This window comes from Diospyros lotus, chromosome 2, assembly GCF_014633365.1.
Source record: "Diospyros lotus cultivar Yz01 chromosome 2, ASM1463336v1, whole genome shotgun sequence".
NCBI classification, from domain to species: Eukaryota; Viridiplantae; Streptophyta; class Magnoliopsida; order Ericales; family Ebenaceae; genus Diospyros; species Diospyros lotus.
The window spans coordinates 9,633,475-9,647,531 of NC_068339.1; the positions used below are offsets into that span (position 1 = coordinate 9,633,475).

Consider the following 14,057-nt stretch of genomic DNA (forward strand, 5'->3'; position numbering starts at 1 on the left):
AATAATTTGATATAGCTAGTGTGAAAGCGTTATTTGGCAGGGTATAATGGTCAATCAAGTGTCACGTGATTGATAGTTGAAGCGTGGCCCCGTAAAAATGATAGAATAAAACACAGTTGGTTCAATTGAGTGGTTAATGGAAAATTTAATCAAACTAAAAGTGGCAGTTGGTAGAACCACTTGAGAACTCAGTTCAGGAAGCAAGCATGAAGGAAGGTTCCTCTCCTCCCTCCCTCCCTCCCTCTTCAAGGACCATTTTTAGGGACTATCCTAATTGTCATAACCCAGTTGCCAATTCCAAGTCTATCCAACTCGATCAGTATTTTGGAACAACTTTTTAAATAAATTAAAGAAGTGGTTCATATTACAAACGTGTAAGTTAAAAATGTACTTCATAGTTAAAAATACTAATTTGTCCTTAAATGGAAGAAAGTGATGATAATTAATGATTTGAGAGGGAAAAAAAATATAACTATAAAAACCCACTAAGTCTCTAGCTAATTCCAAGCAAAGTCCTATTTTTTCTCTAAAAAAGTGAAAAAAATCAATCAATCTATAATCGGAGTGAGATCCAATTCATCTTTAAACGATAGAAATAAATTAGTTTATAATTTATCTTTGAATCGCAGAACCAAAGTAATTTCTAAAGAATTAAATTTTTTATTTCATTCCTTATTTTTTTTTCTCCCTATATATACACAATTTTTTATTAAATTTTTAAAGGCATAATTCGTTGATTTTTTCCTCAATAAATACAACTTTGATTGAATTTTCAAATATTATATTGTGTTTCCTCTACTTAAAAGATAAGTTTGATATTTTTATTTTTAATTATTTATAATAATAATAATAATAAAATCACGCATAATTATTTAAGACTAATTAAATTATTACAATCATTTTCTTTTGTCGGGCATATAAATTTAATTTTTTTTCATAAAATAATATCAAAGAAAGTTAAATTGTAACAAGCTTGAATGAAATTGTAAAGAGATTGAATGAAGTATAATATTTTGGGATCCACCTTCCAATAGAGACAAACAAGCTGGCATACAAGTCTTGGGTCTTGGCTTTTTTGAAAAAGAAGGTCCCAACAACAAAGGTATGCCCACCATACCTTTCCATTGTTTGCTTTCTCAGTTAAGATGAGATCTACCCACCATATCTTTCCATTTTCTCAATTATTATTAACTGCAGACACAACCTCTACAGCTTCATTCTTCACATCTACCTTTCCATTTTATATATATATATATATATATATGCAGATAAGATATGATGGGGGGGGGGGGGGATAAGTACTTGGTTCACATACCATAACACAAAGTTTAATACAAATCACATAACATATGAGTGGGCTGACAAAACTTTTTTAACTCCCAGATAATTAATTTCCAAATGAAAATTAGCCCATAACCAACCCAACATTCTTATATACATTACATCAGTGTTATTGTTCTAAAATATTGTGGGATGCCCAGCTTAGTTGATTGGTAACGAGACATAATTAAATGAGGGGTCAATTTTTTTTTTTTGAAAATAACTTTTACCCGAAATACAAGTATGCTTGTCGTGCATGATTTATGTATAATTATTTGTGTTTAATAAATATATCTAAATAATAATAGTGATAAAATTGACTCAGAATTTTCCGAAGCCTCATTCTAGTAACCAGATATGATATATAAAGTCAAAACTAATTAATAAAGCTGAAGAAAAAGATTTACAAGGTAGCTTCCAGGAAGCAAGGATCCATCAAGAAAGCAATGGCGCCCATTGTTTGGCAAAGAGGAAGCAACTGATGAAGGAACCTCAAAGTCCCTTTTGAACAAGACTAAATGCAATGATGTGAACTCATTAAGAATAATATCATGTTTGAATAAACATTAAAGCATGTGCCATAATTTTTGTCTTTGGACCAAAACAACTTACAATCCCCCCCCCCCCCCCCCCCAACACGAAATGCAATCGTAATAAATATTCATTTTTCTAATTTTATATAAAAATAATAACCGTGATTTTAACTCATAATTTTTAAGTAAGTAATAATTGTTTGAAAAATCTGGTACAATTTCTTTAAGAAATAAGTCAAATACGAAATAATAATTTTGTAATACTCATATAAGATCAAAATTAAAGACATATAAATTGAACGTAATTCAACTCTAAGTCTATGTTTATGGGAAAAGAAGATAAATAACTCATTCTCAATCCTAAAAACCACCATATACCCAATTTCTGAATCTGTTAACATTAATTTACTCTTTAATTCTCCCGTAATTTAAAATTTGAATATGCAATTCTATTTATGGAAAGAATAAAATAAGTTAAAAATCTTAAACTCAATGAGTTTTAGATTAAATGTAAAAGTAGTTATCTCAACCATACTTTGGATTATATTAATCAAACGTAAATCCAAAACCATATCTCAACAATGGAATTGAAGTTTTCAGTTACAGGATTCATGTGACCAAATTTAGAGTTTAAAAAGGATTGGTAAGTCAAAATTAGTTGAGGAACTAGCCTATATCTAGAATTTCAAGCAGCAGCCTCTGCCTGCAGCCTTGCATTTCAAGTATCGTAGGACCAAGATTAGAAATATTACACCCTACATCATGTGGCTTCTTTTTATATATATTTTATTTCCCCAAGGGTCGTGACTTCATTAGGCTGAGACAACTTTGATTGATTATTATCTATTTATAGCACACAAAAGGACAGTATGTCAGTATCTGCTGCTCTTTCTCTTAAGACTATTCATAACTGGAAGTCTTGGGCATTTGCTACTATTTTTTTCCCTGATCAGGATTCTTTTGTACATTAATGCTGATATTAATCTAAGAAGACTGTTTAAAAACAAACAACCCCAATGCAGAAAATAAGACAGAATAACAAACAAACATCAGCAAGGGCAACAAAAACCGTTCAAAAAGAAGACCTCCACAAAAACTTGATCATCATCATCATCATCATTTCATTTGGCAAGAATCTAAATGAATTTAAGATTTTCTATAGAAAAGAAGGCATAAATGCTGGAAAAATATATCTTCTCACTTACGAAATTGAACTACAAACGTAGAGGGCCACGGCCCCCAGAATGCAATAAGTGCAGTTTGTAACAATTTATAGTTAAAAATGGGGCCGAGTGCAGGACACAAGAAGGAACCTGCAGTTTCTAAGTGGTTCCTTCTGAAATCAAAACTGTGATATACAAGGACAGAATAAGTACAATGACAGCATTAATTCAAAAGGTAGCTTGTTTAGGAAAATTATGCCGAGGGTAAGGCATGAGCGGCCAGCTTTATAGCAGAGAAGCCATCCAATATCATCAGCCGATCAGGAAAATGTTACTGCAGATTTCAGAAGGCATTTGGACAAAACCTGTGAAGGGATGTGGGGGCATTTTTAACTTATATCTCGTGGTCATTTGCAATCTCATGCCTCAGCTATTGCTTCTTCATCAGTTGAATCTGGTGAAATAATCACCTCTGCAGGGTCTCCATTCAGACCCTCCGTTTCAGCCTCCTTTCCCTTCTCCATCTGAGAGTAGAGCAGCTTCTCTCTAAGCTTCATCACCAGTTCCTCTCTAGCATCAGTGTTCTCAATAAGGTATTGTTTGAGGGCATCCCTCCCACGAAAGGTCTGACCATTCATACTGGAAAAAGGACCTCCCATCTTTGTTATCAACTTGTGCTTGTATCCCAAGTCTATTAGTTCCGACTCACGACATATCCCTTTGCCAAACTCGAGCTCAAATTCTGCAGTTTTAAATGGAGGGGCATGCTTGTTCTTCACAATCTTCACTAGAACTTGACTCCCAACGGTCTGCAAGACAACCCAAAGAAGAAAATGCAAGTCCTGAACGAGTCCTACCACAATCGGGGACAGATCCAAAGGGCTACAACTAAAATAAAGATTGACTAAATTTATTGAAAAAGAAAAAAAGCTTCATAGTTAAGGTCTAATGGCTCCATAGTAACAACTAACAGCATAGGAATTGGAGATGGTTGGAACTTCTAACTTTACTAACATTAATGGAAAATGATCTGTTAAGAGAAGGGGGATTCCCAGCATCCCTGGCCTTTCCAATTTTTGTTATGCAATATCAATACAGGTGGCAGAAGCACAAGTGTAAAGACAAAAACAAGAGCTAGGGCTGGCATCAAGTTCTTAGTCTCAACTATAAAGTTTGACTAGCAAGTCTTCAAGGCCCCTAGCCATGTGCTTATAATCTAGTGCTTACTTCCAAGTTACAGCCAAAAGCTTATTTTGAATTTAGATGCCCTCAAAGAACAAGGCGGCATCATTTTTTGCAGGCTCCAAAATAAGAACATGCCAGTCTACAGTCATGGTGCTTTAACGCCAGATGTTCTTTATCAATGCCCAAGAAATAATTTGGGCAAATCAAAGTGGTTATTACTGTTCTAGAATGATTGGCTGCCATCTTATTTGTCAGTGTCCTTTCACAGACTTGCTAGTCCTGAAACAACAAGCAAACTACAAAACAAGTCTCAAATCCTAACAGGAAACAAATAGAAGCTAAAAGCAAAGTAACAAGTGGATTCTTTTTTTAGCCAAGAAAATTTATAATGGTTTTCAAACCCTTGCCAAAATTGGACTGTACAATATGCAGATACATTTATTCCAGAACCCCCGTCTATAATCTACATGCAAACAGTATTACAGACTAATGGAAACTAATACCTCATCTCCCTTCTTGACGAATCCTATCCTCTTAATGTTTAGGCGTACAGAAGCATAAAATTTTAAAGCATTGCCACCACAGGTGACTTCTGTGGACGCACCAAACCCAAAGGTAGCTAGCTTGGACCTGACCTGAATGAAAATATAATTGGTTAAGAAATTTTGATCATGAAATGAACACTTCCCATTTCAAATGGAACTCTGAAATCAAACTGCTTTTCTATACCATAGCAATAAATTAAAAAAAATTGAAAAAACTGCTTTATTAGACAAACACAACTTAAAATCAGAACATGTATTAGCAGACGAACTTCAAATAACTGCAAATGCTTTTATAGCTCAAAGTTTTGGATCATGATTGAACAGTGTCAATTATATCTCAGAGACAAAATAAAAGTCTAAATAAAATCAGTAATACCTCCTGACATGGTATTACTTCGTTTGGTATTTTTAAGGTGGGATTAACTACCCCCCCCCCCCCCCCCCCTCCCCAGGTATTAATTAATCCCACTTTGGTGGGATTAACATTTTATCATCTTTGGACAATTTTACCCTTTGCTTATAAGCTGACTGCCACAATCTCTATCCTCTCCAGCCATATTCCTTCATCATCTCCCTCACCCTCAACCTCACCTTCCAGATCTATGAACATTCCATCAACGGCATCAGCATTGGCTACTGCCATCGACGACCACTGCTCTCGCTGTCTCTGGCTCTTCTTCGATTTCAGTCTCCTTTTTCACCTTCAGTAGCAGGCTTTCTCTTTCTTCTCTGATTTCAGCCGCCGGCCATTCTTCATCTTCAATTTCAGGCATCAACCCTTCAATTTCAGTCTTCTTCCTATTATTATTATTATTATTATTCAACTTGCAGTTCTTTGGTTCCAATTTGCAGATCCAATATATCTATATATATATCAGATGTAGGTTCAAAATATATATATACATATATATATATATATCCAAATTTGATTTCAGATCCCTCTTCCGCTTATCTCCCTCTCACATGTTCAGCATCTCTCTGTCTCTGTTTCATTTTGCTTAAAATGTTCTGCATCAATTGAGATTAAATCTGTTTATTTCTCATCAATTAACACATATGAATGCATGTATTATGCTTCTGGAGTTCTAGTTTCTAGATGTAAAGTGGATTGAAGATTTTTCAGTGGAACGTGTCTGCCTGATGTGATTCAGTCCATTTGATTTTTTTATATTTCAAACTGACATTAATGTTTTCAATGTTTTTCAGATTCATTGTACGAATCCAAAGAGGAAATTGAATTACACACAGAGTAGATTGATTTTCTTTCACAAACTTGGAATCGTTTTAGTTTTCTTGTGTTGGATTTCTGAATAATCAGTGGCTGTGGCATTGCAAAAACAATACCAAAAATTGGAGATGAGGTGAGGTGAGGTGAGGAAGAAAAAAATAAAGAGTTCTCCACGAGCAGCAGTCTTGTGAAATACAATCTTCCTGAAATAATGTACATTATGGCATAAGGACAAAAAGGTAAATTGTGATTTTACTTCACGTGTTCACTCTATCGAAGTTACAGAAACCAAACACAGGATAGTATTATCCTCAAGTAATACCTCGGATACCAAACATAGGGCAATCTTATTTAATTGCATCACTATTTTATCATATCATTAACATTATCCCATCAGTATTTAATCCTGATACCAAATGGCCCTTAAGGGCCCAAACAAGGAGAAATTTTGAAATGGGACATATTTTATTAGTTTGGCGCAGTTTCTAGTATCTGCAATATAGCTTAAGAGGGCATTTGGCTCTCCATTTTTGTTGGTCAAAGGGAGCTTATAAGCTCCCTAAGAACTTATAAAAAGTTTATCTGTTTGGCTAACTTGGAGGAGCTTATAAGCTATTCCAACAGCTTTTTAGAAAAGCTGGTACCCCCTACTTTTTTTAATAGCTTATAAGCTGTCTCAAAAAAGCTATAGTTGACAAAATAAGAGACCAACATGCCCTCCTCAAAATCTAAAATTTACAACATAAAGCTTTAGAGCTTATAAGCTATAATTTAAGCAAAGTAAACACCCTCTACGTGATCTTATAGATTGACAACTCAGAATCTTTGGATGTTTTAACTGGTTTAATGCTATAATCAAGCTAAATATATTAGATAGTCATTAGGCATATTTCCATAATTTTTGCACGGGTCTGCTAGTGAGCTGCCATGGTCTGTATGGGCATAGTCATTGATTACAATTAATTTGGAGGGACTAGTGGACTTGAGGAAGGTTCCGTGTTGTCTGTCCTGGGCACCAAGATTACCAAGTCTACTTGGCAATTTGTTTCCCTGAGAATGAAGTGCAACGCCTGGTGTCAGTACCTAAGAACTTGGGTGTGGTTGCCTAGTCTTCTTCATAGTTGTCAAAGGCACAAGGAGCATTGAGGCGCAAATTAGGCGCAAGGCACAAGGCAAAGTGTGTGCCTTAGGCACATGAGGCACACATTTATTCAAAATGCTTATAAAATACTTATACACTATTCTTTTAAATATGGATCCTTAAGGAGATAGATGCAAACTCATAAAATCATAAATAACTAACCAACCCTATAATAACAACTGATATAATTGCAAACAAATAATTAGTTTCTTTTGCAATTTGTTTCTTCTAATTGTAATAGAGATTAGAGGAAAGAAAAAATTATAGCAGAACATACTGCAAAAAACAATTACAGGAAAACAATCAGTTTCTTCTAATTTCTTTTGCAATTAGAAGAAAGAAAAAAAATTACAGGATAACACAACACAAAAAAGTTAAACAAAAACAATTAGTTTCTTTTAAATTGCCAAAGAAATTAGAAGAGAGAAAAAAACAGTAGATCACACAATGAAAAAAATTGTTTATTAGCAATTAATTTCTTCTAAATTGCAACAAAAATTAGAAGAAAAAAAAAATAGAGTAGAATACAACAAAAAACAATTACAGTATAGAATTAGTTTCTTCTAAATTGCAAAAGAAATTAGAAGAAAGAAACAAAAATGAAGTAGAACGCAAACAAGAGTAGTTCTCTAGCGAGTGAACATCATTGCCAAAGGATTTGGGTGTGGGAGATCCAGCAGACCTCGAACTTACACAACTAGGTTGCCTCTCGCAGATATGCAAAAATATGCAATCAAATCAACAAGAAATAAGATCTAAGATGGCAATTGGACAACAAAATAGGGTTTTAACCTCATGCACCTTGACCTTTGATCCTCACATGAGGTGTGAGCCTCATGCACCTAGGCAGCACCTCAAGCATGGCGTTGTGCCTCTGTGGTGATGAGGTGCCACGCCACTACACCTCTGCACCTCGTGCGTAGGCGGGCCTCTGACAACTATGGTCTTCCTTCTTTAATTAAAGAAGGAATAAATAAGAAATCACTCTATAATTCTTTCCTTCTCATTAATAATGCTAGACCCTTAAGAAGTCATCTTCTAGTAGTAAGCAACAAGGAAAATCGGTGAAGTGACAAACAAGAACACACAAATCAATCTATCTCCAATAAATAAATTTGAAGCATCAACAGCATCATTTCTTAAGAGAAATACAAAAATCCAGGAACAAGGAAAATTGGTTGAACTGACAGAAACAAGAACACACAAATCAATCTACAGTATTAGCTCCAAGAAAGATTCATCAGCCTGTTATACAACATCTAATATGTTTCCCACTGCTCTTTGATATGGCATGGCCACCTATTGACTGTAATTTTGAAGCTAGCTAGAGGCTTGAACACTTTCTATGGAGTAAACCAATTAAGGAAGGCTCAGTAACTAAAGCTGTGAAAGCTCAGTTTGTTATCAACATGTATCAAAATAAATTCTTTTAGCCACATACCAATAGACTGTAAGTTTATAAGCTAGCTTAGAGGGTTGAACACTTTTCAGTGGAGTATGCTGATTAAGGAAGTCTCAGTAACTAAAGCTGTGAAAAGCTCAAAGTCTGCTATCAACACGTGTCAAAAAGAATTGTTAGCCACGTACCTGATTTATAAATATCAAAATCGTCTGTGATAAAGATAAAGAGTGGCTCAATTTGCGAAGTGCCTGGCTCATCAATCTAGCTTGCATTGCCATGTGTGCATCACCCATCTCACCATCGAGTTCACCTTTGGGCACAAGAGCAGCAACCTGTCAACATGATATACACAAAAGGAAGTCAACAATTTCTTTCAAGCAAATTCTTGGTGGATTTTAGCAACATAGACCTTCCCTTTTTTTTTTTTTTTTTTTTTGGTTGGGGAGAAGGTTATCATAAGTATATCTTGCAATTACCACACAATCATAATCACCCTTGTAAATCACTGAAAAGGAAGCTTGAGCTATGAAACACTTACACTATCTACAACAACAACATCTACTGAACCACTCCGTATTAAGGTATCCACAAGACTGAGAGCTTGTTCGCCACAATCTGGCTGTGATAGAAGCAGATTTTCAGTATTTACGCCAATAGCCTCAGCAAGTGCTGGATCAAGAGCATGTTCAGCATCAACAAAAACACAATAACCTGCACCCAGGAGAAGATTCTTAACCAACCAGAAGAAGTTAGTAATAGTCACCACAAAGGAGAAATTTCCTCAAAAATGAGACAACAGAAAATAAGTTAATAAATGATGGACAAAAGTAAGCTTGCACATGCTTTCATTTTCTCCTCAATTATTCATTTTGTACTAGAAAACTGTTAATGATGCATTTTCTTTTCTCTTCCCTTTTTTACACACTAGGGAGGAACCCACTGTTTCCGCTGAGCAACACATGCACTATGGCAGAATATTTCATGATCTAACTTGTTATCAATTTGGCACTTTTTTTCTTCATTATAGGCAGCAGCAGGTAAAGATATTGGATAAAAGGAAAAAGTGAAAACTCAAACACAAGGCAGCGACATTGATCTTGATCTGTCCAAGTGATCAATTCAAGATCCAAGTCTCCAATCTCACATAAACATGAGATATAAAAATAGGACTGAAAAAGTTGGGTTGGGGGGGGGGGAAGGTGCATAAAATTATTTACCCAAACATCCACATTTCTGGGGCAAAAAATAATTTGGATTTATCAATTAGGAAAGATACCATCTAGACAGGTTAGAAACAAATCCAACATGTATATATATTGAAATTTCTAAAAATAACCTCCTTGCTTCTGTGCTTCAGCAATAGCATGTAGAGCAAGAGTTGTTTTTCCAGAAGCTTCTGGACCATATATCTCCACAACACGTCCCTGAAGAAAACCAATATAGACACTAAGTGGCCACACAGCAAATCAGGACAAAATTAAATCTTCCTCAAGCCCATAAGAAATATATTTTTCAGATCACAGGCTTACAATTTATGAACATACACATGCAGGCACATGATGTATGGTGATAGGTATGCAGATAGCAGTTCAAGCAAGTATATGTATAGAATTCAACAAGCTGAGAGTAAGCAATTGTCCCTAACCTAAACAGTTGAGACAGAGCACTACAAATTTAAAATGCCTTCCACAGTAACACACTCTAATAATATAAATAAAGAAAAAAACAGCCAAGGAGCTTAGATTCAAACTGAAGTAAAAAAGAAACATTAACTATTACAGTACCTAAGTGTGGTCATTTGCATTTGCAGAAGCTGAGAGCATATTATCTTAATTAAAAACCTACTATGGGTGTTTGATGGAAATATTAACGAAGAAAATATTAGATGAAAGCTGTCTGTGACTGCGTATAACATAGCATACATTTCCCAAAAAAAGAAAATAAATAGAAAATTCTCCAACAAAACTTAATCTAAAATTGAAAATCATAAAATATTTCACAGGATGCCTCATATAAAAATAGAAAAGGTTGCACGGTTAATGATGTGACAAATCTGTCTTATATAGGAGGTATGTGTCAAAAATCAAATCTCTAAAAATATATGATCTTATAAAATTCAACTGCTGAAAGATACCTTTGGAAATCCACCAATACCCAGAGCTATATCCAAAGCAAATGATCCTGTAGACACCACTGGAACTTGTTTATGAGAGACAGACCGACCCAACCACATGATAGATCCCTTTCCAAATGAAGTAGTAATTTGATCCAACGCTTGTTGTAGGGCAAGATCTTTTTTGGACAGATTTTCATCGTTGGAGTCACTTCCATCTGATTTAGATTTCCTTTTACCTTCAAACAGGCATAAGACAAGACTCATAAGCTCCTATTAGCACATATGGAATGGGAGGAAGACAATAACAAGGGAGAACAGAACAAATTGGTCTTAGATCTGACAATGTGAATTCTCAGCCAATTGGCTAAGTTTCTCCCACCATGGTTTTTTCATTTTTGTTTGTCCTCTGTCAGGTCCTTAGATCTGACAATGTGAATTCTCAGCCAATTGGCAAGAAGAATTAGGGCAGAAAGTAGGGTGAATTGAGAGGAAAATTGAGAGAGAGAAAGAAGCGAGAGAGAGAAGGATCAAGAAAGAAATTGAGAGAGAAACAGAGAATTCCAGAATAATACTTTGATATCTTTGCATTAGGCTGGATTAGCTTTATATACTAATCCAAGCAGCAGTTAAGTTGGCGCCAACAAGGCTGCCAATTACAAACTCAAAGTACAACTATGAGCAGCTAACTCTAAGTATAACTGCTACTAATAATGCTGTTTAAGTACAAACATTTAGGTACATGACATCCTCCTCTACCTCTTTGTCAGATCCCCAATCTGACAATGGAGAATTCTCAAATTCCGAGAGGGATTGCAAAGAGGGAAATTGGGAAAGACAGGAAGGAAGAGGGAGAATTCAGAAAGAGGGAAAAGAAATGAGAGGGAAACTGATTTCCAAATTCATTCATCATGTGGGGGTAGGCGTAGATCAGTTGTATTTATACTGATCTATAGCCTAGATTGGGCGCCAAAAACGGTTATGCCATCCCACTTGCCAACTTGCTAAAGGACATGCTGGAACATTCCTCCAGCTATGCCAATACATGTGGCTTATTTAACAAGGCCTAACAGCCTATTACATAAGGCTCAACAGCCTGCTATCGTGACACTCTTTTGCTAACTACATGTTCCATTTCATCAACTCTCCTCACAGTAGAGGAGCCTCTATTGGTCTTCTTCTCAGATGACCATCATTCAAATAATGGATGTTAACGTGTCAAACTAAAGTATTTTCAATTTCCTTGTTATATTTCATAATATAGTTAACAAGAAACTAAAAGAATTAAATAAAATCAGTCAAGCAACAATAGAACAGACACAAAAGGGGGACAGGGGGAGAGCCAAGAGTGAACCGGTTTGGCAACATTGAGAATATTGTCAAACCACTAACTAGCCATATTAAAAGATACTAGCATGCTTTCTGGTTAGCAAAGCAGGTGTGGGGTGGGGCATGGCATATATCTCTATCTAGAGCTGTATCCAAGCAGACACAAAACAGCAAGTGATGTACCAAACAATGTATCATAAGAACAGAGTGGCTATAAAACAGTGGTAAAACTTCAAGAATAAATTTACAGAAAAAAAAAAAACTTCAAGACTAAGGAACATAAATTACAGGGTGATTCCATTTAGCAATTTAAGCAAATTTAATTAATTACAGCAACCAAAAGCCATTCTGAAATCTTCCAGTACCTTTTGTAGAAAAATTGCACATCTCAGAAGACATTACCAAAAAACCTTTTCCAGGAACCTGACAACCAAAGAGAAATAGAAGATAAACGCAGAGTCAGAGTGAGACATACCATTGGTAGCTCTGTCATCACTCTTTAAGAACCAAAACAAACTTTGAAGTTGCAAGCGTGCAAACTGATAAATCGCATACATGCACTTTTAGTAGCTGTTTTATCCAGCTCTCTATCAAAATACATTTTCCTTTATTGCCTAAGGTTGCTTGCATGTGACTGCAGTGTAAGGAAAACGTCTGCTGCAGTCTTATATAATTGCTCCCAAACTCATTGCATCATCAAAACAAAAAATAAAATAAAATTTCAAATCAATTTGCAGACTGTTATCACAGGGTGAAACGCCTAAAACCCATTTGATCCCAAGGCTTCTTTCTAGTAAGCAATAAGTTTATTCTTATACTAAGATTAATCGTCGGCACACGATATGTTGAGAAACAGAGAATCAATAAGAAATTCAAGGGAGACAAATAACTAATACAATCCCTAGAAGGAAGATTGCATTAAAAAAAATTCCTAAAAAAAGGCTTGGAACTACATTTTGTTTGAGCTTTGATTTGCCTCGCTTTCAAATGCTAAAAATTGCATCAATTGTTGCTTCACATGATAAATAAATACACCGTGGAAATGCAAATACACACCGCGAAGGCATTACCTGAGGGGCCAATAGAGAGCGCCTAATATACGAGGCGTTTCGAAGTAGCCTCGCCATTGTATTTGGTGAAAAGAAATGGTTCAAAACCCTTTACACAGTCGACCCAAAAACCCTAAGCAGAATCTGCGAGGAGAAGTCTTCAACTCCAAGAAATTAATACTGTATAGATACACAAGTCCGCGCATAGATACATAGTATCACATCAAAAGGTTTTGCAAATATATGGATATATTACATAGAGGGAGAGAGAGGGAGGGAGTGATGTTCTGCTGGTTTAGGGTTTATGATTTTCCCTCCCTTCGGATTCATTTTGGCTAAAGAAATAAGGGTTTATTACGCCTGCACCTCCTAAATTATAACCATTCGTCGCTTGCCCTGTTATTTTAATAAAGTATACTTAAGAGTTTATTTGATTGGATTATCTACAATTTAATTTTAAGTAATAATTTCTTAAAAACAAAAATCACCCCACTTTGTAAAATAAATTCTATGAAAATAAGTTTTAAATACTTAAACCATACACATATTTTTCGTAAAAAAAATTAAAAATTTTTAATTACTTTTATATAAAATATATCTAATAATTATATATTTTTTATGATAAATATGTACAATCAAATACACTCTTTGAGCTATTTGTGTTGTTATTTTAGCTTGTTACAAGCATCATAATCTCGAGTCATTTTCCTTGCGTTCGGGTATATAAATTCTAATTCTACTTATGAGCTATTTATATTTGTAAAATAACTAAAATTCACGACATTCACTAAATAAATATTCAAAATTTAATAGGAAAAAAATGCAAATGTGAACAATTACCATTAGGTGAACTCTTTGGGTTTTTTTTACTTACAAAGCTAAATAAATTTTCAACTTAAAAATATAGGAGTAAACTGATAATATAACCCATGAGTTGGGTAAAATTAATAAATATTCATTGAAATTTAAAGTTATAATTATTTACTCATTAAACTTTAAATTGTAATCAGTTACTCACTAAATTTTATTCAATGTCAACCATTAATCAC

The 14,057-nt window shown here is 34.8% G+C and overlaps 1 protein-coding gene across 1 annotated transcript; it reads right to left on the reverse strand.

The window, feature by feature from the left end:
* Positions 1-2,987: 2,987 nt before the first annotated feature.
* LOC127795557 (DNA repair protein recA homolog 3, mitochondrial) lies at positions 2,988-13,353 on the reverse strand. The gene is made up of 8 exons (XM_052327320.1): positions 13,030-13,353; positions 12,325-12,382; positions 10,652-10,869; positions 9,854-9,941; positions 9,056-9,228; positions 8,703-8,849; positions 4,705-4,836; positions 2,988-3,825 (listed from the first exon to the last, which is right to left on the reverse strand). The coding sequence occupies exons 1-8, from the start codon at positions 13,084-13,086 to the stop codon at positions 3,436-3,438; spliced, it is 1,263 nt and encodes a 420-aa protein (XP_052183280.1). The 5' UTR covers positions 13,087-13,353; the 3' UTR covers positions 2,988-3,435.
* Positions 13,354-14,057: the final 704 nt, after the last annotated feature.